The sequence below is a fragment of the Malania oleifera genome, chromosome 7 (assembly GCF_029873635.1).
Source record: "Malania oleifera isolate guangnan ecotype guangnan chromosome 7, ASM2987363v1, whole genome shotgun sequence".
Classification (NCBI taxonomy): Eukaryota; Viridiplantae; Streptophyta; class Magnoliopsida; order Santalales; family Ximeniaceae; genus Malania; species Malania oleifera.
In genome coordinates, this window is record NC_080423.1 from 103,802,731 (window position 1) to 103,829,272 (window position 26,542).

Genomic DNA, 26,542 nt, shown 5'->3' on the forward strand with positions numbered 1-26,542 from the left:
GGGTTTGTATAGACTTTGGTATGGTGTGGCACGTTAATATAGTTTGACTATTTTCCGCTATGTAAACTCTGTTGGTAAATGTGATTAGGGTATACAGGAATCCCACAGGATCGGACCCTACATTGTATAGTATCATGTGTGTTTGAATGATATAGAGACAGTGTTGACTCTATTAGTCTAATCCTGTTTTGATAATGACAAATCACTTGGTATTTGATCTGTGCATTGAGATTATGAACAGGAACAATATTTAGCATGCACAGAAAGTGATGAAGTTATGGAAGTCACAAGGATTAAAGCATATGTATATATACCCTGTCACAATTCATGGAACTAGAAGTGTAGAAGAATGAAGATGCAAGCGTCAAGTCCAAGATCTTCATGGGAATGGATATTTAGAAATTAAATGTATTTATATATATTGTACGATGAAATTTGAAGCTCAAATATGACCTTAGATTGACCATAGGACCTCCAAGTAACATGAAAAACCTTTTTTTATAAAATGTCTAATGTAAACAAATGTTTTTAAATAGTTTTGAAGTTAAAAGAAGGCAAAAACTAATTTTTACAAAGGGATTAGTTAATCGGCCAGTCGGCTGAACAGTAAAGATGAGCAATTTTCTTAATCAATTAGTTCTTATCTTAAAGGGTACTCAACATGAAAGTTATGAGATGTACTCTTAGCTTTCTATTGATACTAGGAATGTCCAATTTGGAATCGTATAGAAAAAGTTATGGCCAAAACACTGAAAGGTGTACGTAGCACAAAAATTCCCTTCATGCTTCTTACGTCACATTGATGGGCATTTTTATTAATCCATAACTTCTTATTTTAAAATGTGTTCAACATAAAAGTTGTGGTATTTTCTCTTAGCTTTCTGTTGACACCAAGAACGTCCAATTTGGAGTACTATAGTAAAAATTATGTCCAAAACACTCACTCGAGCAGAACGTCGGTTCAGCGCGGATACGCGCGGAATTTCTTTTAAATAAATTGATCCAACGGCCAGAAATCCATCTAAGGCCGAGAACTCTTATAAAATTAACCTAGAAACCCTAATGCCTCACTTTTTGCATAATATTGAGAGACTTGAACATTCTTGCACATCTCTTGAGAAGTTTTGAAAATTCTTGCTAAGAATCATTGCCTGCACTGCAAAGAACACACTTTTACTTGGGCATTTGTATATTCAAGATCTGAGCAAATACACGCGCAACTTCTGCTAAAGCTCAGTTTACTGAGCTTTCAATTTTTTATTAATCGATCATCTTCTCCATTATTCGTTTATTGAAAAATCTTTTTGGGAGTAAAAAACTCATTTTCCCATTGTTATTTATTTGAAAAATCTTTTGGGAATAGCTTTCTAAAGTTTGAATCCTTGTGATATTCAAAGTTGTATTTTTATTCAAAGAGATCTATCTTATTGGTGCAAAAAGTGTTTGAAAAATATTATTTAAATCTTTGAAATATTCAAAATCACATTTTTATTCAAATATTTAATCGTACGAATTATTTTATAGCAAGAACTTAGATTTGCATAATACTCAAAAATTCTTTCGTCTCACAAACTTATTCTTGAATATTCATTCTGAGAGATTGGAATTATTTGATTGCAACTAAGAGCCTCTATATACATATCCTTGAAGAATATTATTTTTGAAACATAGTGTTAAAATCTTTGCAATATTCAAGGTCGTATATTTATTCAAAAATTCAACTTGAAAAATTATTGATAGCTAAAACATAGATCTTTGTATTATTAAAGATCATTTTTTAAAGGATCTTATTTTCTAATCTTGCATAAAGTATTCTGGAATCGAATCATACGTTCTCCAAAGCATTTATTTATAAATCATTTTTGGGAGATACTGATTTAAAAGGTAAATTTATAGAGCATATCATTCATATAACGATCTTATCGTTATATACATACTGAGCTTCAAGTTTTATCATATGAATATGTGTTAAGAATTTTTATTGTACACATTAGCTTGTTCAGAAGCATCTGAGTATTCAAGAATTTCATCTATCTATTGTATTGACAGTTCGGGTTGTGAACCGGGTGAGGAGGAAGCTGTACCTCTTGTAAGCAGTAGATTGTAAGGGAAGCTCCGTCTCGGTTAAAGGAGCAGGGATTTAGTGGAATCCTTGAGTGGGTTGCTCAAGGCGAGGACGTAGGGCGGTTTGGCTGAACCTCATAAAATCGTGTTTGCCTTCTCTCTTCCCTTATCTTTTTAATTTCCGCTTGCATTTCATTATCAGCTTTTGCATGGTTGTATGTTGATTTATATTATACGCACTTGATAATTAATTGGGTAAAATAAAATTTATTGAGATAATAATTTGAATTAATTTCAAGTCCTTGCAATTAATTTGTTAAAAATTTGGATTAAGAGGTAAAATAAACTTAAAGATTTTTAAAATACCCAATTCACCCCCCTCTTGGGATTACACCTGAAATAACAGATAGGTTAGGTTACTAACTCATCCCTGGGGCCCAGTGCCGGGTTCGGGGTGTGACAGCTTGGTACCAGAGCTAACCAGGTTGTTAGGTCTTGTCGATTTTGTTAGGCGTAGCTATGTGTACATACCAGAGGATAGGACATAGGAAATGGGCAGAGTAGGTCAACGGTTGTTTGGTTGCTAGACAGGGACTCGTTGGCGGTGTTCTAAGTTTTTCCTGGAATGACGATTTCAGTAAAACCACAGCAAACCACTGATAATTTTCGTGTCAGCGTGATAGGACAGACCTAGACCTGTGAGATGTTAGTTAACATGATTAGTTGTAAATGATTGCGTTAATTGTACGTGGTGTAGGAGTTCTAATAGATTCCTATCGTATTTTTCAGAATGGAGCCCAAGGATAACAAATTGGAAAGCGGTTCCAAGGGAATTGCGAGCGATGAGTCACATTCTGTGCCTCAAGGTTTGACGAGGCAGGTTATGCGGGAGATCGAACGGAAAGTTAGGGAACGTGAGCATTCTCCTACTGCTGCGGGGTGTACCATCGAAAGGTTCACACGTATGCACTCTCCGACGTTTTCAGGAGGACCCGATCCGATGATAGCAGAGGACTAGGTCGAGAAGACCGAATGGATTCTGGAGGTCTTACAATGCACAGATAAGCAAAGAGTCCTCTACGCTACCTTCTAGCTGTCTGGGGAGGCTGGGCGATGGTGGACTGCAGTGAGTCTGCTGGAGAAGCAAAGAGCTGGTCCTACAGAGATGACATGGAGCCGCTTCAAGGAAGTGTTCTTTGAAATATACTTCCCGACCTCTACACGTGATGCTAAGGCGGATGAGTTCTCTGTTCTGACACAGGGAGACATGACACTGCAGGGGTATGCAGCTCGGTATATAAAGCTATCCCGTTTCGCATCATGCTTGATTTCGAACGAGTACGAGAAGACTCGGAAGTTCGAGAAGGACCTGAAGAAGAACATCCGCAGATTAGTGGGTATGCTTCAGATCCGTGAGTTTTCGATTTTGGTGGACAAGGCCACTGTGATTAAGACCGGCATCCAAGAGGATAAGGTGGATCAGGAACCAAAGAAGAGGCCAGTGCCTTCTGGCTCTCAGCCTGGTTCTCGCCAGGGGAAATGGAAGAAGAGAAACTATAGTACGGGAAGTCGCCAGAGTTCGGAGTGGCAGGGTTCGCGGGGGGACCAATACCGGGAACGTTGTGTCAGGTACCATAGACGACATGACGGGGAATGCAAGCCGTTTAGGGGTAACTGCTACAACTGTGGCTAGTCAGGTCACATGGCTCGGGATTGTCACACACCAAAGAGGGGTACGCCCGCTTCGAGTCAGAATCGGGGTAGTAATCAGGTATTCTGGGGAACTTATCAGGCGAACACAGCGCCAGCAAGGATATACTCGCTTACTCCAACGGATGTTAAGCATGCTAGGAATGTGGTGACAGGTACTATAATATTGCTTTCAAATAAAGCTGTGGCTTTATTTGATTCGGGTGCGACCCAAGTCATGAATGAAGAGTTGTCTGTAACTACACCATCTGGGAGTGTATCGTTCTGTAGGAGGATGTTAGAAAACTGCCCAGTGGTAATTCAGGGAAGGTTGCTACCGGCGAATCTTGTGGTATACGACATGTCTAGGTTCGATGTCATATTGGGGATGGATTGGTTATCCTCCAGCTACGTTGTGATTGATTGTCGTGGAAAGGCGGTAAAGTTTAAACCTCCTGGGGAGCAGGAGTACGAGTTTATAGGATCGTGTGTGCGTTCGACACCACAGATTCTATCGGCATTGCGGGCGAGGAGGTTACTCTTAGACGGATGTCAGGGGTACCTAACTAGGGTGAAGGAACCACCGCGGGATGAGTTGAAGCTCGAGGATATTCGAGTGGTTAACGAGTTCCCGGATGTATTTACAGAAGACTTACCCAGTTTACCTCCGGATTGTGAGGTGGAGTTTGCGATAGAGTTGCTGCCTGGCAAAGCACCAATCTCTAAAGTTCCGTACCGGATGGCTCCAACGGAACTTCAAGAGTTGAAGGAGTAGTTACAGGAATTACTAGACAAGAGCTTTATTCAACCTAGTGCTTCGCCCTGGGGAGCTCCAGTTCTGTTTGTGAAGAAGAAAGACGAGTCGATGCGCATGTGCATTGATTACCGTGAGATTAACAAGGTAACAATGAAGAATCGTTACCCGTTGCCTTGTATCGATGATCTCTTTGACTAGCTACAGGGGACACAAGTCTTTTCGAAGATCAACCTATGGCCAGGGTATCATCAAGTGAGGGTTTGATCTAAGGATGTTGCGAAGACTGCTTTTCGAACCAGATACGGCTACTACGAGTTCTTAGTCATGCCTTTTGGGTTGATGAATGCTCCGACAGTGTTCATGAATCTGATGAACAGGGTTTTCCATGAATACCTGGACCAGTTTGTAGTGGTGTTTATAGATGACATTCTGGTATACTTGAGGAGTCCGGAAGAGCATGAAAACCATTTGAGGTTGGTACTACAAATTCTGCGGGAGAGAAAGTTGTATGTCAAGCTGAGGAAATGTGAGTTCTGGTTGAATCATGTCGCATTTTTAGGTCATGTGGTGTCTAAGGGCAGTATCTCAGTTGATCCTAGCAAGATTGAAGCCGTGGTCGACTGGGTGAGACCGAAGAGTGTGTAGGAGGTTCGGAGTTTCCTAGGACTGGCGGGTTATTATCGTCGGTTCGTGGAGGGATTCTCTAAGTTGTCTGGGCCTCTGATACGATTGACCAAGAAGGGGGTGAAATTTGATTGGACCAATGATTGCAAGCAATGTTTTCGGGAGTTGAAGCGCCGACTGGTAAATGCTCCGGTCTTGACCATTCCTTCTGAGGATGACGGTTTTTTGATATATAGCGACGCGCCTCTAAAGGGTTTGGGATGTATGCTTATGCAACAGGGTAAAGTAGATTACGCTTCTCGGCAACTCAAGGAATACGAGAAGAATTACCATACGCATGATTTGGAATTGGCTGCTATAGTTTATGCACTGAAGATCTGGCGACACTACCTATATGGTGTTTAGTGTGAGATTTTCACTAACTACAAAAGCCTCGAGTACTTTTTCACGCAGAAGGAATTGAACATGAGACAGCGGAGGTGGTTTGAACTTATCAAAGAATACGATTGTACCATCAGTTATCACCCAGAGAAAGCCAACGTGGTAGCTGATGCGTTGAATCGGAAGTCAGACCATGCGGCAGTATCTACAGTTGTAGCTCAACATCATATCAGACGGGATCTGAAAAGCCTTGGCATAGAGTTGGCGGTCAGAGATCATCAGGCTTTCATTGCTAACTTGGTGATCCAGCCAACTTTATTTGAGCGTATTAAAGCCGCGCAAGCTAGTGATGCGGAGTTAGTTGAGACTGTGAAGAAAGTGCAGCAAGGGTTGGCTGTGGATTTTAACCTCTTTGAGGGAGGTGTGTTGAGGTTTGAACCAGACTGTGTGTTCCAAACGACGATAAGATTAGAAGGACGATTCTGGACGAAGTGCATCGTTCTTTGTATACGGTACATTTTGGTAGAGTACGAAAATGTATCGGGATTTGCACGAGACCTTTTGGTGGAGTGGTATGAAAAGGGAGATTGCTCGATTCATGGAGCAGTGTCTGACGTGTCAGCAGGTGAAAGCTGAACATCAGAGGCTGGCAAGGCCGTTACAGCCCTTAGCTATTCCGAAATGGAAATGGGAGCATATTTCCATGGACTTTGAGACCAGATTGCCGCCAGCGCTTCACGGGCAGAATGTCATTTGGGTAACCGTGGACAGGTTGACGAAATCTGCTCACTTCATACCGATGAAGGTTAGCTACTCCTTGAGTAGGTTAGCGGACTTGTACGTGCATAAGATAGTTAGAATGCATGGGATACCGGTGTCCATTGTGTCAGAACGAGACCCAAAGTTTACCTCTCATTTCTGGAGATCTTACAGGAAGCACTAGGGATGAAGCTTACTTTCAGTACAGCGTTCCATCCCCGGACTGATGGACAGTCGAAAAGAACAATACAGATCTTGGAGGATATGTTACGGGCTTGTGTGTTAGACTTCGATGGTAGTTGGATGCAGTTTATGCCACTAGTAGCAGTTTGCCTATAACAATAACTTCCAGTCCAGTATCAGGATGGCACCGTTCGAGGCTCTGTATAGTCGGAGGTGTCGGTCTCCTCTGTATTGGGGTGAGGTTGGTGAACATCAGATATTAGGACCTGAACTCGTGCAGAAGGCGTCTGAGAAGGTGGGTTTAATCCGGGATAGGATTAAATCAGCTCAGAGTCGGCAGAAAAGTTACGCGGATGTTCGCCGCCGTGAATTAGAGTTCGAGGTGGGGGGTATGATATTCCTAAGGATCGCTCCGATGAAAGGGGTGATGAGATTTGGGAAGAAGGGCAAGCTAAGCCCGAAGTATATCGGACCATTCAAGGTTCTTGAGCGAGTGGGTCTGGCAGCCTACAGGATTGCACTACCCCCAGCGCTCTCGAGGATTCATGATGTGTTCCACGTATCCATGTTGAGGAGGTACGTGCCGGATCCATCGCATGCTATTAATTACGAGAACTTAGAAATTGGAGATACTTTAACGTATGAGGAGGTACCCGTTCAGATTTTGGACCGTAAAGTTCAGAAACTTTGTACCAAGGACATACTGTTAGTGAAAGTATTGTGGCAGAATCATGAGGTTAAGGAAGCTTCTTGGGAATTGGAAGCAGAGATACGCCAGAAGTATCCACAGTTGTTCTGAGTTGTGATTTTGATAGTAGAATCAGTGAGTATGCGTGTATTACTCTACTATTGTATTGTGATAGGTGGTTAGTCATTGGGAGTGTGTATTGTGAACTCCTGAGACGGTTTATGTATGTAACCACAGTATTCCTCCGCCATAAGTGAGGGTATGTATATATTGTGACGAGGCTGCGTTGTAGTAGCCGCCGGCTTTTTCCTAGAATCGAGTATGTGTATTTGGTTGTGTGGAAGAGTTCATAATGAGAGATTGCAAATTTTGAGGACAAAATTTTTGTAAGGAGGGGAGGTTGTAAGAACCCGACCCGTGATATATGGAATAAATGAATTTAAAAAGGGTAAAATAGTAAATTGAGCAGGCTTCGTCGACAAAGCCAGAGTTTCGTCGACAAAGGCCCTTCTGTTGCTTGGCGATGAAATGCAGAGGCTCGTCAACAAGGAAAAACCGAGAGGTTTTGGGAAATCCAGAAATCTCAGGCTCGTCGATGAACTTCCTTCGTTGACTCGTCGACGAAGACGCCGCTTCGTTGACGAGGTTGGCCAAGTCAAAGGTGCTATAAATATCTTTCTTGTTGCTTAGAAGCTAAGATATATAAATTCTCTCCCTCTCTCTAAGAACTCGAAACTCCACTCTCTCTCTCTCTCTCTCTCTCTCTCTCTCTCTCTAGTTTTCTTCACCGTTCATCACTAGAATCGACGATCCAACGTTACTATAAGGATCAGGGAAGGATTCTCTTCGTGATTTGTGGAACGGATCTTCGTTTGGAGATTTTCGGGTTTCGACCCAAAATCAAGGTAAGGCTCAGTTTTCATTTCTGTTTCAATAGATCTGTAGAGAATGGAATTGTAAGTATGTATTATACTGTGATTTATAGGTTTTGGGAACTCGGTTCACTGTTTAGGAGCCGTAGAGTTCGTGTTTTGGTTTTTGGGGAAAGGTAAGGGGTTTCTGTTTATATCAGTTATTTTTTAAATCGGAATCATTGAAACTATTGTTTACGATCATATGTATGATTTGGCTACTTATTTGGAGAAATCTAACGGGTAAAATTACGGGGTTTTCGAGTTACAGTTTTTGGGAAAAAGGGGGTTTAGGTTGCATCTCTTGTTTTGTAGGAAAACCGTATGTATGTTGTTGAGTATATTGTATGGAGATGGCCGCACCTTTACTTGTTTTAAACTGTATTCTTGAAATCGTAATTTATGTATTTACCAAATAAATGTGGAATGAATTATTTTATTGAAAATGTTCCAGGTTTGTGAAAGGTCGAACCGGTTGTGTTCCGTAGGCTATGATTTATTGAAATGAGTTATAGGGACGTGAGTTCCCAAAATGTTCCAAGTTTTTTGAAAATGCTGAGTCGGAATAAGGTCGAACGTTGATGATATTCGAAACGCGCCGGCTTATTCCCGAAGGCTTAGATGTGGAGACGGGTCAGTATAATACCGTAGGCGGAAAGTGTGAAATATCACTTTCTATACCGGTTGATCATTGAAGGGTGTGGGTTCACCAGCTATCATACCGGCAACCCATGGGAGCCTGGGGCTACGCCATATGTCCGAGACGCCGTGTAATGCGGACCGGCTTCATTGCCGAAGAGTGTGACGACACTAGATATGGATCATGTGTTTGTGAGATATGCTTGAACTGTATTGTGTTTATACTGTAACTGCATTGAGAAAATACTGGAACTGTGTTATGTCTTATGTTAAAATAACACTCATATGCCACACACTGATATAACCTGATTTTTCCTTACTGAGAGGTGTCTCACCCCTATCGTACGTACATGTTTTCAGGTCCTTCGAGTAGCTGGAACTAGCGTCCTAGTATAGGGAGTGTGGTGGTCTGTCTAGCTGCGTATAGTACTAGCGTAAGTACTGGATTTTGGCCGGGTTGTTGTGCTGGGTTTTGTAGACACCTGGGGCCTTGTTTTGTATTTTGGGACCTGGATGTTGGGTTTGTATAGACTCTAGTGTGGTGTGGCACGTTAATATAGTTTGACTATTTTCCGCTATGTAAACTTTGTTGGTAAATGTGATTAGGATATACGGGAACCCCACGGGGTCGGACCCTTACATTGTATAGTATCATGTGTGTTTGAATGATACAGAGACAGGTTAGGTTACTAACTCACCCCTGGGGCCTAGTGCCGGGTTCGGGGCATGACAACAATCGCCACCCTCTGATCTATCTTCAACCAATTTTCATAGCCGGAAAGTCACCGCCGGCAAGTCATGCGCCTTATGTGTTGGTTGCAGCTAGCGGAGTGTTTACTAGGTTCAATTCTCCAAGGGGATTTTGGTTCGCAACATCTTTCAACATTCTTAGAAATGTGATGCATCTCATTCCTACGTTGGTTAGGGCATTCAAACCATTATAAATAAAATGAAAGTAATATTATTATTTTTTTATAGTAATATAATATAGCAGTTAAAATTTGGAGACCATATCGCCCCCAGTTAAATCAATTAATGTTGGTTCGGGCATTGAAACCATTATAAATAAAATGAAAGTAATATTATTAATTGTGTTATAGTAATATAATATAGCAACTAAAATTTGGAAAGCATATCGCCCCCAGTTAAATCAATTAGATCATTCCTTTCTGAGTTCCAATACTTGTCCTACATTTTTGAGTTCCAACACTTGTCATACATCACCTTTTCTTCTCTCTCTCGACAATTCTCTTTAATGCTGCTATGACATCAATGGGATCCACAGATTCAAAATGATAGACCTGCCCAACCCAAACCGATTATCCAACTAGAGTCAATCTGATAGAATTGATTATAGATTAGGTCGATAGACCTATCCAATCTAACACAGTTCAATTAAGAATTTCCCCCTCAACCTGACACAACTCAACCTTGCACAGCCCTATCAGTGATGGGGTATAGATTTATTTATTTAGAATACATAAATAAATAAATATGCACCCTATCAACTATTCAACATAAAATATGGGATTAAAGAGAAGAGGGACTTGCATATGGTATTTATTAACCTAGAGAAAGCATATGATAGGATACCTAGGGAAGTTCTATGGTGGGTTTTAGAAAAAAAAAAAAAAAGGGGTGTATGTAGTGGGTATACTGATGTCATTAAGGATATATACGATGGAGTAATGACTAGTGTAAGGATTATAGATGGAGAAAACTAGAAAATTTCCAATCACCATAGGTGTACATTAAGGATCTGCTTTGAGCCCTTATCTTTTTACTTTAGTGATGGACCAAGTGACTATGAGTATTCAAAATAAAGTTCCATGGAGTATGTTGTTTGCCGATGATATTGTACTAATTGATGAAACTAGAGGCAAAGTAGAGGTTGAGTTAGAATTATATAAAGAAGCTTTGGAATGTAGAGGCTTTAGGATAAGTAGAAATAAGGCAGAATATATGAAATGTAATTTCAATAATAGTAGGAGGAATATTGGAGACAAAGTTAAACTTGATGATGAAGAAATAAATAGCACTTATAGATTTCGATACCTTGGATCTATTATGCAAGCTAAAGGAGAAATTGAAGATGATGTAATGTATAAAGTTAAAGCAGGTTGGGTAAAATGGAGAAATGCTTCAAATGTGCTTTGTGATCGTAGAATACCCTTAAAATTAAAAGGGAAGTTTTATAGGATGGCTATAAGACCAACTATGCTATATGGATTAGAATGTTGGGCGACGAAGTAACAGAATATCCAAAAAATAAAAGTTTTTGAGATGATAATACTTAGATGGATGAGTGGTATAACACTGAAAGATAAATTAAGAAATAAACATATTCGCGGTAAGTTAGGTGTACCTCCTATAGAAGATAAGATAAGGGAGGGACGACTCAGATGGTATGGACACTTGCAACGTAGGCCACATAGTGTGCCGGTGAGGAAGAGTGAGTCAGTTACTGTGGGGGACAATAGAAGGAGTAGGGGTAGACCTAAAATAACTTGGAAGGAGATAGTGAGTAAGGATTTAATAGCCCTGAATATATCAAAAGAAATGGTCCATGATCGCATAAATTGGTGGAGAAGGATTCATATAGCCGACCCCACCTAGTGGGACTTAAAGCTTGGTTTTGTTGTTGTTGTTGTTGTATGATAGATTAAGGGAATAATCTAGAAGATTAACCAACATATATGTTATTGCATATAACCTCAAAAAAATTACCATCATGATGATGGTAGAAAATGAAGAGCAACATGTGAACAATACTAGTCATATGTGAGCTTAGAAATTATATTTTGGCTCTTTGACAGGATAGTAGTAAACATCATCTTTTCTGTCAAGACAGTAAACATGAAATTATAAACTAAAGTGCTTACGGAAATGGGTATATAAGCATGTTTGCTGTTAACAGGCCCAACTGTGAAGCCCGTATAGCCTGCCATGGCCCCATGAACAGCACTCTGAGCAAGCAATGTGCAGTAGATATTGTCTGAGGCATTACTTGGAATAGCTCGGATCATGTATGTTGGATCTGTAAGGATAAAAAGAAAAGGAGTCAAAATCAAGATTGGTTAAACTACAATTTGCTTCACTAATTTTGACATGCAACCAAAACTCATTAAAATGCAAAGAATAGTTGGAAATATTGAACAAAAAATTCATTGACAACTAAAACACAACATGCGCATAGCTGAAGAAGGAAAATGACAAAAAGAAATTCAGGTAAATCTATGAGTAACAGTGTGCTGGTGTTCTAAAGATCCCTTTAAGATGTTTCCATGCACCAATTATAGACATTTTTTACATATTTTTTTGTGCAATAATCATCAATTGTGTTCTGTTTTCAATGTAGAAATTAAGACATGCAATAGTGTGTTTTCTAAAGCATTAACATCACTGAGTTCATTCACGCTTTGTCCACTAAATATCAGAAAATCCAAGAAAATAAAAAGGGAGCCACAGAGAGAGAATAATGAAATCATAATGATAATGAAATAAAATATATATAATGAATAACTGGTGCAAGAGATGCCCAAGATTTGCATGGTTCAGCAATATCCCAATGCCCACATTGGTATTCAATTAGTTCTTCACTATGAGAGAGTAAACTAATACGAGAACCTTGAGCTTTTAATCCCAAAAATCCACATCCTAGACCCCTCTCCTTAGACTCAAAAGAACTCTCCATAACTTGCTGCATTACATCTTATTACTAAACTGACTTCCCAATTTTATTAGACAAACAAGAAGCTCCCCTGACATTTGAAAAGCACCACTGGACCCTCACGAATGGAAACCAAAAAACATGTCGCAATGTCCTCGGAGGGTCAACCCCCGAGAAAGTGAAGTTGAATCTCTGAGCTTCCTCAACCGACTGGCAAATTCGAAATCTATGTAACCCGATGCAATATATTGGACTAAGAAGTGGGTTTTTTGTAAGTCAACGAAATCACCACTAGCCTACTTTTATCCTAGGTGAGGTTGGACCACCTACTTAATATGTCACTAAATCATTGGTCTCTAAACTATGCCTAAGTCCAAAGAAACCAGTAGTCAATGGTTTGCATTACCAGGTTGGATTCAAGAGCACGTTATGCAAAGGGAAGGTATTAGCACCCCTTCACACCTATTCATTGGACGGTACCTGATTAACCTTAGATTACCTTTGAAATCAATCAATCAATCAAGACTCTAATTCCTCTGTTTTGTTTAATTACTTGACCATTAAATATTGAACAACCCTACAAAAGATAGAGACTATCCTCACCTTAAAATCCACAAAGGCATTCAAATGACACAGCCTCCAATGATCCTCACAAGGATTATTTTCTTAGTTTATTTTTCTCATTGTTGATGTGTAGTTTACCTGACCTTTAATCATTGGGAGGCCTTGCACAAGACAAAGACCACCCCCCCCCCCCCCCCAACCTCTAGTTCTCAAAGGTATGCAATGACATAACCCCCAAGACTGGAAGAAGGTTAATTATGAAAGTAATTTATACAAACATATGCAAGGATACAAAAAGGCATGTAAAATAATCACACAAGTAGACATACCGCAAGAAAACATCATACACATGATCATATAGTCAAACATTAAAACATAAATGCTAGGTATGCACCGAAACCAAAGAGTCTAATAAGACCACTAATAAGGAGACTTAAAGTGATCCTATTAGAATCTCCGCCCTATGGGAGGTAATTGGGAGGACTCCATAACCCCAATTGATTGAGCACTCCTCATAGGAGTGATGCACACACGCACATGAAAGAAAGGGACACACACATTCATGCATCAAGCAAAATCATGCAATGAACAAGACACACAAGAAAAACCTATTGGAAAATGACCAAAATCATGCAAAAAAGGGCCTAGAATTTTTCTAGAACTTGATCTTTTCTTTTCTTTTTTTGGGATTTGTTTTTCAATTTTTAAATATTTTTAAAGAATTTCTCCAAATTTTATTTATTGTGATTTAAAATTTTTTATTTTCATTTTTAGTTTTTGATTCAAAGGGTTACCGAGAATTTTCCCTAATTTTTTCTTTTTTTTGTGATTTTTCTACATCTTTTCTCTTTTTTTTGTGAAATAAAAATGATTTAAAAAAAATATTTTTAAACTAAAAATAAAAGGGGGCGGTTTAGGAGGGTTGGACCAAATCAAACCAATCTGACCAATAAGCTAAGACAAACCCAAGTTGACCCGGGTCAAACTGGGTTGACCCAAACAGCAAGGGAGAGGTGGGAACTCTAGCTTACCACGTGCCACCCTGGATGGGTGCCACGTGGAACGGCTAAGATTTTTCTTTAAAAAAAAAAATAGAATGCTAACACATGGCAGAGAGATGTTATGTTGATGCCACTCCCTATCCCATCTTTCGCCATGTGACGCAATGTCATTGGCTCAGAATACCTCTTGTGGATCACTGACGTGGCAACAATTTAACTGGCTGTGGAAAACACAAGTTGGATGGATGGGAACGTGCCACGTCGCTGGCATGACATCACTCGTTGGTCCAATTAATTGCCATGTGGCGCAATGCTACTAGCGCCCAATCTTTCACCTAGATTGTTGTTGTGGTAGCAATCCAGCCGTCCACTAGAAAACACAAATCGGATAGCTAAGAATATGCCATGTCACCGAATGACGTCACCCACGATACGCAGCCCATGTTTTGCCACCCATCGGGTGACACATGGCCCAATACGGGCATTTTTTATTTTGTTTATTTATTTATTAAAAATTATTTATTTGTTTTTTTTCTTTCTTTTTCTTTTCTTTTCTGTTCTTCTTTTCTTTTTTCTCCTCTCTCTCTCTCAAACCTTCTCTCCTCTCGCTCTTTGTTCTCTCTCCTAAATGATAGAGAACTTCTCTCTTCTCACTATTGCCACAATGGCAACCACCTTGGCCACCGCCGCCTCTAGCCCACCTTCCGTGAGGCTTCTCCTCAAGTAAGAGTCTCCCTCTCTCTACTGATCTCTCTCTCTCTCTCTACTGATCTCTCTCTCTCTCTCCTCCTCTAGTCTCTCTCTTCTATCTCTTGTTCTGATCTCTTTCTTCTCTCTTGTTCTTGTCTCTCTCTCTCTCTACTAATTTCTCTCTCTCTCGCTCTCTTTCAGATCTTGATCTCAGGCATTAGAGCAAAGAGCCTCGAGCTCTCTGCTTCTCTTCTCTCATTGCCAACAAATCCAAGCTTACAGAGGAATGCACCTCTCTCTCTCTCCTCTCCTTGTCATCTTCTTTCTATCTCCTCCTTGCATTTTCATTTTCTCTCTCTCACCACTCTATTCTTCTCACTCCTCTCTCTCAAATCCCTCAAATTCTCTCTTTCCCTTTCATTTTTCTCATTTTCTCTAATTTTCTATCATTTCTTTCCCCCTTTTTCTCAAGACAAATAGGGGAATCCAGGGTTCGGGTTTAACTTGGGTTACAGTTAGGCTTGGGTTAGGGTTAGGTTTGATTTAGGTCAAGCATGGGTTAGGGTTAGGGTTAAGGTTAGGTTATGTTTGGGTTGAGGTTAGGTTAGGTTTGGGCTTTGGGCTCGATTTTAGTGGCAAATGGGCTTGGGCAAGCTGGGTTTATGTTTTGGGTTGGGGCTTGAATTGGGCTTGGGTCAAAATTAGGTTTGGGCTAGGCTTAAGTTATGATCAATGTTGGGTTTAGGTTAAGTTGGGTTTGGCTGGTTTTGGGCTTAGGTTTAGGATTGGGCTTGGTCTTGGGCTTTGGGCTCAGGTTGGGCCTAGGCTTGGGCTAGGATCTAGTTTGGGTCTAAGTTAGGCTAGGCTCAAGTCAAAATTAGGTTTGGGTTGGGCTTAAGTTATAAATTGGGTTGGGTTTGGGTTGAGTTGGGTTATAAATTGGGTTGGGTTTGGGTTGAGTTGGGTTTGGCTAGTTTCAGGCTTAGGTTTAGATTTGGGTTTGCCTAGTTTTGGGCTTAGGTTTAGGTTTGGGCTTGGTCTTGGGCTTTGAGCTCAAATTGGGCCTAGGTTTGGACTAGGGTCTGGTTTGGGTCTTAAGTTGGGCTATAGGGCTCGATTTTAGGTGGCGAATGGGCGTGGGCTTAAATTAGGTTGGATGGGTTAAGTTTTGGGCCTAGATTAGATTAGGTTTGGGTTTGGTCTTGGGCTTGGGCGGTTTGACTAGGGTTTGAGTCAAGTTGACCCAGGTAAACGAGTTAGTTGACTCAAGGTCATGGGTAAGGCAGACTCAGGTCCTCGAGTCACTTTGACCTGGGTAATTGAGTTAGTTGGCTAGGGTTCGCGTCAAGGCTGCTTTACTCTAATGTTGCTCACCCATTATGATTTACCCCCTTTTGAGTTCAGTCTAGTGTTCCAAAGTGCAATTTAATTAACTTTGAGAAATCACTAGTTGATATCAACCTCAAGATGGTCTTAAAAGATAGGACGAAACATAGGTTGGGTTTAGGGTCAAAGAAATGATGGGAAACTAGGCGCAAATACCCCAAAATACTCCCCCTGCCCTAGTATATTGGAGACTTTCACTGAACTTGGTACTATGGTTGCAAGTTGCCTATGTACCATGGTTCGAAATTGCGGTAGCGGGTAACGTCGCGTAACGGTCGCGGGTGTCGCGGGACGCGGGAGACGCGGGTGTTACGTAACGGGAAGTGGGCGTAACGGCTGTGAATTTTTTTCACGCATGCACAACCATGCCAAAATCGAAAAATAAGCATGAAATCCATTAATGCATGATTTTTAATGAATTTTGACAACCTTCATTCAACCTACAAATGCTTTTTAATAGGCATCATGATTTTTATATTAATTTTAGTGCACTGCTTACAAAAAAAGGCATTTTTTTTTTTAAGTTTGCATTAGTTTAATGGGTAAAAAAGATGTAGAAATGTAATTAAAATGAAGAATCAATTGATTAAAGACATAAAGTTACTTAAAATGAGTCAGTAGACCTAATAATTTATATTACAATACAATAATTTATATTACAATTTGCAATTTAAAAAAATGAATATGGAATTGTAAATCTTACAATTTAATTATTTAAATGGTAGTGTACTTGAGTCACTTGAGACTTGACTAATTGTGTAGAAATTATGATTTATTATAAATTTTAAATCTAATATTAAATTATTAGAATATTAATTAATAATTTTTTACTAAATCTGTACTCTAACTCTCTATCTTTATAAATTTTATGTTTTAATAATTTTATACTAATTTTTTTATTTTAATTAATAAATTCTACTTATATAATCATTTATAAATTTGCATACTAATTAAATAATAAATATAAACTGAAATTATAAAATAAACTAAATTATTAGTTTAGAATAAATTGGTAATTTACAATTACATTAACCAATGAAGTAGAAGAACTGAAGAAACATGCCCACTCCCGAGTCCCGAGTCCCCACCGAAGCTGCGAGAGAGCTGCAACCTGCAAGCCCCCAAAATTTGGGGGAATCGAAGGCTTCAAAACTTATTTTTGGAGCTGCGACTGCGAGCCTGCGAATGGAGGCGACCTGCAGAGCACAGCTCCTTCAAGCGACAAATCGAAGATTGGAAGCTGATTTTTGGGTTCTTACACTGGACAAAGGAGACGAACTGACGAAGAGGGAAAAATCAAAACACCTTCAAGGGAAAAATCAAACACCTTCAAGACGAATTGCCAGTCAGCTGACCTGCGATGGCTGCGAACTGCGAAGAGCATCTTCAAGGCAAAAATCGAAGCTGATTTTGGGGATTTTGAAGCTTCAGATCCGTAGATTGAAGCTGTACGAAAGAGACGAAGAGTGAAAGGGGGAACAGCACAACAAATCGAAGCTTCGAAGCTGCTTTCGTTTCTTTGGAGGCTTCAAATGAGGAGATCTAAGCTAGATGATGGAGAGAGACACACAAAAGGTACGCAGTAGTGTAAGGGGCTGTCGGCTGTAATGTGTTGTAACGGACGTTACGGGTCGTAACGTTAGTGTAACGGCCGTTATGGGCCGTTACGGTTCTGTAACGGCCGTTACGCACGTGAATTTTCTGCTCACCGCTAATGCGGGCTGTAACGGAATCGGAGAGATGATTTTCCGTTACGTAACGGCCGTTACGACCATGCTATGTCCCTTTTTAGGATTACGTCTAAACGTAGTCCAGACTCCTTTTGATCCATTTGAGATAAACATGTATAGACCAATCTGGTCAGGGCTTTCCTTTGGACCGTAATGTAGGCTTAGGGATCAAGCTAAAGAAAGAAATGATTTAAGAGGCTCAAAGTAAACTTTAAAGGCTTAACAAAATGTCAAGGATCGCCTACATGAGGTATAATCATGACTTTTTCTCTTCTTTTCTTTTTTTTTTTTTTTTTTTTTTTTGCTTTTTTCTTTTACTTCATCTTTCTTTGAATTTCATTCACACCTTAGAATTTTTTCTCCTTTTCCTTCAAACTGCCCCAGTGTGGGGGTGATCCTCTAACAAGGTTTTTAGAAGGAAATGACCGATAGTAGGCTCAAAAGGGATGGCAATGGATGCATTTTGCTTTGCTTTTTCTTCCTTTTTGGGTAGAATAAAAATGGTTTGTCTTCTCTTTGTCCTTCATCTTTATCTCAAATGAACACATAAATACCGATTTCCTAACCCCAGGTTTATTTTAGGAAATGATTTACAAAGAAACCGGTTAATTCACAATTTAAGGCTCAAAGAGTTTAACAATTGGTAATTAGTTTATTCAGGTCAATGTGGATAATTGGTTGGCCAAAGGAGGGTCATCCATTATTTAGCTTCAATTCCATAGAAATAACTCAATAGAAAATAAATTGCACTTTCGATTGATTAAAAAATTTTCATTGGTTTCAAAGGGATCAACTATTCAGGAAAAATATTTCTTTACAGCATCAGAATTTACAAGGTGTGGTAAATGATCACCATCCATATCTACCAAAATCAGTTCCCCTCCAAAAAATGCCTTTTTCACTACGTAAGGTACTACGTACTCACGGGTCACTATGAATTGGCAAAATCTTCTTTAGTACCAGTTCTTTGACTTGAAACTTTTTGTTGTAGGATTTAATCATTCTCCTCTGATATAATCATGGTTTTAAATAAAGGCCGCGACCGTTACGTAATGATTTTTTGGGTTATCGATACCGTTGCACGCTGCGAAATCGGTGGGAAGAAAAATCACGGTTGTAGCGGCTGTTACAGACTGCGACCATTACGTAAAGGCCGCCACGACTGTTACGTAACCGCTACAGAATTGTTACATCAAAAAATTTATTTTATTTTTTACTTTTTCTTCTCACTTTTTTCCTCTAATTTATAAATCATTCTCAATATACCATATGTCGAGAGGGGGAAAAGATTATAATGAGGATGACAAATAATACAAAATTTACTATTTCTTTAAATACCCACAAGAGATGCATTAATTAACAATTTGAAAAATACTAACTTAGGAAAATATTTTATTTTGACAATATTAGTAATGTTATATGTATATTCTATATTTTTCAACTTCAACCTTCTTTCTTTTCTAGCTATTTTATATTTGTATTATTTGTATGTCTTATGTGTCTAACAGATTAATGGAGTATATAATGTATCTTGTTTTATTAATTAATTTAGCACACATAAGAATTTATCACAGATAAGAACAATGAGAAGTATAAATATGCACACACACGTAATTTTTCTATCAATGATGGTTTAAAACAACTTGTTGCCCTTACCAAAAACTTAGTTACTCGAACTAAATGATCCAAAATATACTAAAACTCTTTCTAAGAAGGGCTAAAAGCTTAAAACATGCAAGTATGCTAATATGCACAAGGTTGTGCATGCTTCAAAAAAATTCACAGTCGTTACACCCGCTTCCCATTATGTAACATCCGCTACTCCCGCTTCCCGTTACACCTGTTAATATTACGTTACGCTACCCGCTACCGCGATTTAAAACCATGGATATAAATGTCCATGTGCCAAGGCTGCTAATCATTTTTCATCAAAAAAAGTTCAACTGATCCAGCAAGGCCTGGATCCATTCCGCTTCTTCCAATTGAACTTCTCTCCACACATGTAAAGAAGGAATCTCAACTTTCATTGAGACTACTACTTCCATCCCATACACCAACGAGTAAGGGGTTGCCCTAGTAGAAGTTCGAATCGCAATACAATATGCATGTAGTGCGAAGGTTAACTTCTCATTCCAGTCTTTGTAGGTATTTGTAATTTTACTCAAAATATTCTTTATGTTTTTATTGGCCGCCTCCACAGCACTACTCATCTTCAGACAGTATGGTGCCGAATTGTGATGTCCAATTTTGAATTGAATGCACAATTTAGTCATCATCTCATTGTTTAAACTTTTGGCATTATCTGAAATTATCCTTTCTAGTAATCCATATCGATGAATGAGTTCTCTATGAATGAACCAACAAACTACCTTCTATGTGACATTTGCATATGATGTTGCTTCCACCACTTCGTGAAATAGTTTTTCGCCACGAATATAAAGCGATGCCTATTTGAGCCTTTGGAGTAATGGGACCGATTACATCCATACGCCAAGTAGAAAAGAGCCAAAGTGATGCCAATACATACAAGGGACATGGTGAGACCTGGATTCGGTCTGCATACACCTGGCAATTATGGGACTTGCGAGCATAGTTAATGTAATCTATCTCCATAGTCGACCAATGGTAATCGTATCTCAAGATCCTTTCGGCCATCGAATATCCATTCATTGAGCCCCGCAAATCCCATTGTTGATTTTAGAGAAGAAAATAATTCTCTTATTTAGTTAATGATAAATCTACAACCTGTATAAGAAAAGTTTCTTTCACTATATTCGGTAACAAGAAACTAATTACCAAAAAATCAGGAAACTAGCCAAATATAGGAAACTACAAAATAGGAAACAAACTAATAGAGATATCAGGAATTTTTCCATAATCTCTTTATTCCTAAATTAACGTAGTCAACTAACAATAAAATCATAATTGCTGCAACGGTATCCCTGAAAATCAGGGATCGAGTATTTCCACACTCCCCCTCAAGCTAGGCGTAGATGTTAATCAAGCCAAGCTTGGTACTCAAACTTTCAAAATTCTTTCTTGGTAGAGCTTTAGAGAGGATATCTACTATTTGCTGACTTGTTGGCGTGTATAACAGACTAACTGTCTCATTTTCTATCTTCTCCTTTATGAAGTGGCGATCTATCTCCACATGTTTTGTCTTGTCATGATGCACCGGATTCTTTGCAATGTTAATAGCTGACTGATTGTCAGATGATTCCTAGTTCCCTCCTTAGTCTTTCCAGCCATACTCCCTCACAAATTCCAAGTGCCATAGCTCTAAACTCTGCTTCTGCACTACTCCTAGAAACTACTGGTTGTTTCTTACTTCACCATGTTACTAGGTTTCCCCACACATATGTACAAATAACCAGATGTTAACCTTCGGTCAGTTATTGATCCGGCCCAGTCAACATTAGCGAACACTGCAATATATTTCCTTGTGTTTTTCCTAAAGTAAAAGCCTTTACCTGGTGTCATTTTAAGGTACCTCAGTATTCGGTTAACAGCTTCCATATGTTCTTCAGTTGGATCATTCATGACTTGACTGACTACACTAACCGAGAACCCAATATTAGGTCTGCTGTGCGAGAGATAAAACAGCTTCCAAACAAGTCTTTAAGATCTGCCTTTTTCCACTGGAACACTATCCTCATTAGCTCCAAGCTTAGTACTCGAGTCCATGGGTGTTTCAGCTAGTTTGCACCCAAGCATCCCTGTCTCTTTAAGAAGATCTAGTACATACTTCCGTTGTGACACTGAAATCCCCTTTCTTAACTGGGCTACTTCCATTCCAAGGAAGTATTTTAGACTCCCGATATCAAGCTTGATCAGTTCGTCTTCATAATCACCTGTTAAGATGATGTCATCTGCATACACAATGAGAATCGCCAAATCCTTTGGTTGAGTGTTTGATAAATAAATTGTGATTTGCTTGACACTAAGAATACCCATACTTCTTCACTGTTTTGTTGAACCTGTCAAACCAAGCTCTCGGTGTTGACCTTACAAGTCATATCCCGTTTTGATTATGACAAATACTTTAGTATTTAATGGTTGCCGAGTTTTTGTGCAGGATAAAATTGGCAAAGCCATATGGTGACTTGAAGCAAATGAAGACCCAAAGTGTTTATTGTTGTAATTTATATTTCATTTTATTTTGGGTCTGTAATATAAATTATAATCTGTAATAATTAATGCATTGCATGCATGATAGGACAGATAAGCTCAAGACCATAGCTTGACCTTAGGAATCACCCTTCGATCGACCGAAGGTCAACCGACGCCAGATTTTTGGGACTAAGTAAAAAAACCTTAAAAAAGACCCTAGGTGCTTGCACAAGCACTTAGGAAAGTCCTCATTATCATATATGCTATCAGGGGAAATCAATTTTTAAAATCAAGACTTAAATGCACACTTTGAGTGTGTTCGGTCAACCGAACCCGAACCTTCATAGAAGATTTGGTCGACCGAACCTCCCAAGGTCAACTGTTGACCATTTGGTCGACCACTTTTAAAATGAACTTGCACCGCTAGGTCGACCGAATTGGCACGTGGCTGATTCCCAAAGCCTTGGTCGACAGAATTTCTAGTTGAAAAATGACCTGGTCGACCGAACCTCATAATTTGGTCAACCAAACATGTCCTAGTCGACCGAACCTCGGAGGGTTCAAAATCGCCTTATTACGGTCGACCGAAACCTCAGTTCAAAAATGTCATGGTCAACCAAACCTCAAATCTGGTCGACCAAAACTCTCGGGTTGATCAATTTTTACCAAGGTTAAAACAGGGTTATTTTTATTAACCTTACTTAAACTTTTTCAAAAATTACCCTTATGTCCCAAACAGTTATTTTTTTGAGTGTGCCTATAAATATATGCTCATTTTCTCAAATTAAGAGGTGATTAGCATTTTTGATTAAGTGAAAATTCTTTGAAATTTCCAAAGCTCACTCTTCCAAAAACAAAGCCTATACACTCACCCTTTGTTATTCCCTTGCAAAATCTAGCTTGGTGAGAGTACCTTAAGTGATTTTACATTGTCTATACTAGCTTAAACTCTCATTGATTTATTGCTTGATTGATTTTGTATTAAGAGTTTTAGCCAAAGTTTTTCCCCCGAGTTTATTTAATAACTTCACTGTGTGGAGAAAACTTTGAAGCTTGTGAGTCTTGGCATTTGTATTGCAAGACTCCGAGGCTTGTATTTTGATTGTGGTAAAATTATTTTTGACAAGCTTATACTTCAAATATCTCTTGAGCTAATATTTTGAGATAATCATTTTTTGAGATATTTTGAATACTCTGGTTGAAATTCTTTGAAACCCTAGTTGTGATTGATTAATATTGATACATAGTTTCAAAGATAGATTGATTATACACTCTTGAACTTGACTGCAGATTAACATTAGATTGAGTGTCATCACACATATTGCACAGAGCTTATAGATCCTATCTTGTTGATGTGCATTGATTGATATTGGTACAAATCTGCTTGTTGGAGAAGCACTCATTTTGTACACATCTTGTATTGTGAATTGGTTGTATTTCAGGCGTGGCCTGAGGGGGCGTTAATCCAGCTCGGAAGGATTGGTTGTAAAGGTTGAGGTCAACCCTATGTTAATTTGACCTGGTTGTATTTCGGTGCCGCTCCACCCGTGAAGTGAGCCTTAGTGGAATTCTTGTGCTTGTGAGCCCAGGCCCACGTAAACAGTATTGGCCGAACCCCGATAACATTTCTTGTGCCTGCTTTTAATTTCCGCAATTTAAATTTCAGCGCTTGAATGTTTGTAATTTATTATTGTGAATGATTGGGCTTATAATTGCATAAACAGACTCTAGGTTGTGTTATACTGCTGCTAGACGTTAAACCTAGGAGAAAATTTGTTAATACCCAATTCACCCCACTTCTTGGAAATACACCAATTCCAACACTCGGGGATTGCTTTACTCCATAAAGGGATTTCTTGAGCTTACATACCTTATTCACAGTTGCCAATGTTTCAAAGCTAGGAGGAATGTCCATGTAGACTTCTTGTGTAAGGTTTCCATTGAGAAAGGCATTCTTAACATCAAGTTGGTGAAGAGACCAGTCAAGATTGGCAGCCAATGATAGTAGTACCCGAATAGTGTTTAATTTGGCTACTGGAGCAAACGTCTCTTGGTAGTTGATGTCATAGGATTGAGTGAACCCTTTTGCAACCAGTCGCGCTTTAAATCTGTCCACGCTTCCATCAGCCTTGTATTTGACGGTGAATATCCATTTGCATCCTACTAGATGTTCCCCCACTCGGTAGGTCTGAAATCTCCCAAGTTCCATTTTTCTTTAGTGCCTACATTTCTTCCCATACTTCAGTCTTCCATTTTGGAATTGAAATGGCTTCTTGAATGGAGTTAGGAACCTACACTTTGTTTAGATTTTCCACAAATGTTTGGAAGCTAGGTGACAACCCTTTATAAGAGACAAAGTTGTAGATTGGATGAGTGTTACATGACCTCCTACCTTTCCTTAAAGCAATGGGACAATCAAGGTCATTAGTAGTAGACTCATTAGTGATGAATTCAGAGTTAGGGTTACCTGGTGAAGTTTCATGTGTTCTTGCATTCGAGTCAGATTCTTGACTTTGCTCGGGAGGTGCTTGGTTGCAGGTTTCGGACGTTGGACATGAGTTGAAGGAGGTGGAAGATTTTCAGATTCTATTTCTATCTGGTGATTGTGGTTTGGAGTAGGAGTAGTTAAGATAGGAGGGATGGTGACTTGTGGACTTGGGTGGTTGTTGGTTGTTGTGGTACCAATATCCCAAAGCTGGTATTCTTGTATGAGATTCTCCCCCTGAATATCAGATTTGGGGTAGTAAGATTGATGTTCAAAGAAAGAAACATCCATGGAAGTGTATAGTCTTTTTGTAATAGGGGAATAGCATTTGTACCCTTTTTGGTTTGGAGAGTAACCAAGGAATATACACTTTGAGTGCTTTGGTGTCAAGTTTACTTTTGTGTTGTTGGTGGACATGGAAAACACAGAGCACCCAAATACTTTGAGTGTTATTGCTGAGACAATTCAGGTGTTGGGATAAGAGTGAAGGAGTTGACAAGGTGTTTGAAAGTTTAAGACACAGGAAGGCATTCGGTTTATGAGATAAGTTGTTGTGAGTATGGCTTTCCCCCAGAAGTGTTTTGGGACATTAGTGGAAAACATAAGTGATCTAGCAACCTCTAGAATGCGTCTATTTTTCCTTTCCGCTGCTCTGTTTCGTTGAGGAGTATCGACGCATGAACTTTAGTGTATAATGCCTTGACTTTGTAGGTAATCTCCGAGAATGTGTTTGAAGTATTCCTTTGCATTATGAGTCCTAAAGATTTGTATTTTGGCATGGAATTGGGTTTGAATCATAGTGTTGAAGTTTTTTAGATTTGCCCAACCTCTGATTTTTCTTTCATGAGAAACACCCAAGTGATCCTAGTGTGATCATCTACAAATAAAATAAACCAGCAAGTACCAGCAATACTTTTGATACATTAAGGTCCCCAGACATAACTATGGATCATTGAGAAAGGATGGGATTTTTTATATTGTTGAATTGAATAAGGGTTACGTGCATGTTTAGCGAATTGACAAACTTCACACCGAAAATATTTTGGATTTTTATTGCTGAATAATTAGGGAACAAGTTTTTGAAGGTACGCGAATTTTGGATGACCTAGTCTATAGTGCCATAACAAAACTGCACTATCATTATTGAAACGAGAAACAGAAAAAGGAATTTTTGTAGGCTGATTGTTTGCCTTGTCTAAATATGCCTTGTGAATTTGTTGTTCTAGAAGATCACCAACCTTGAGGATAATGAGCCCTGAGCACATCTTAGCATTGCCAATCGTCTTCCCCAAATTCAAAACCTGAAATTCACACGAGTTAGGGAAGAATTTAGTAACACAGTTAAGCTCTTGAGTGAGTTTGCTAATAGGAAGTAAACTGCAATCTAAGTTTGGTACTAAGAGGAGAGAGTTTAGAGTGAGGTTCTTTGATATAACCACAGAACCTGTTTCTATTACTCTTGAGAGAGACCCATCTGCAATTCTAACAGAAAAATTTTCATGACATGGATTATAAGCATTAAAAATCCTCGCATCTCTAGTCATGTGATCGGAGGCTCCTGAATCCACAATCCAAGGGCTGATTTTCTCTCTTGTTGCACTGAGAGCGTTTAAAAAATTACCTTTGTGAGCCAAGGATCTGGTTCCAATGACTGAGGTATTGGAGGATTGTTGCTAATTGATCAATTTTTGCAAAAGTGACATTTGTTCTTTGCTAAATAGACTATGTTCTAGCTGTGTGTGGTTCTCGTCATAGGAAGCCAGATGTCCACGGCTCTCTCTGTTGTTGAATGGACGTGAGGGCTTCCAATCGGCGGGTATTCCATGAATCTTCAAGCGGATCTCCTTGGTGTGACTAGTCTTCTGGCAGTGATCGCACCAAGTTTGTCCTTTTTTCAGTTTGTTGTCTCCAATTTGATGTTGAGGCCCTTGAACCGAGAGTGCTGATCCTTCAGGTCTAAGAGCCATAGTTGGTGGTCCCATCATCACTTTCTTTCGACTCTTTTCCATGCAAACTTCTGAAAACGCCTCTCGAATACTAGGTAGCGGTTTCAGCCTCATGATTCTTCCTCGAACTTCATCAAGGTCCTTGTTGATGCCCAATAGAAACTTAGAGTCTTTTCTTTTCAATGATTTTCTAATATTTGATTCCATCTTCTGGGCAGTTCCAATCATATTCTTCAAACATGTCTAATTGTTGCCAATTCCATGT

General features: G+C 39.3%; 1 protein-coding gene across 6 annotated transcripts in view; it reads right to left on the reverse strand.

The window, feature by feature from the left end:
• Window positions 1-26,542, reverse strand: part of LOC131159326 (ATP-dependent 6-phosphofructokinase 4, chloroplastic) — an 84,308-nt gene that overhangs the window by 12,380 nt on the left and 45,386 nt on the right. For all 6 annotated transcript variants that reach the window (XR_009137784.1, XR_009137783.1, XM_058114127.1 and 3 more), the window contains one exon: window positions 11,578-11,732. Coding sequence is in view for 4 of the 6 variants with exons in the window: in XM_058114127.1 (XP_057970110.1) it covers window positions 11,578-11,732 (155 nt within the window). In the remaining 2 variants the exon portion in view is untranslated. The remainder of the gene's footprint in view (window positions 1-11,577; window positions 11,733-26,542) is intronic.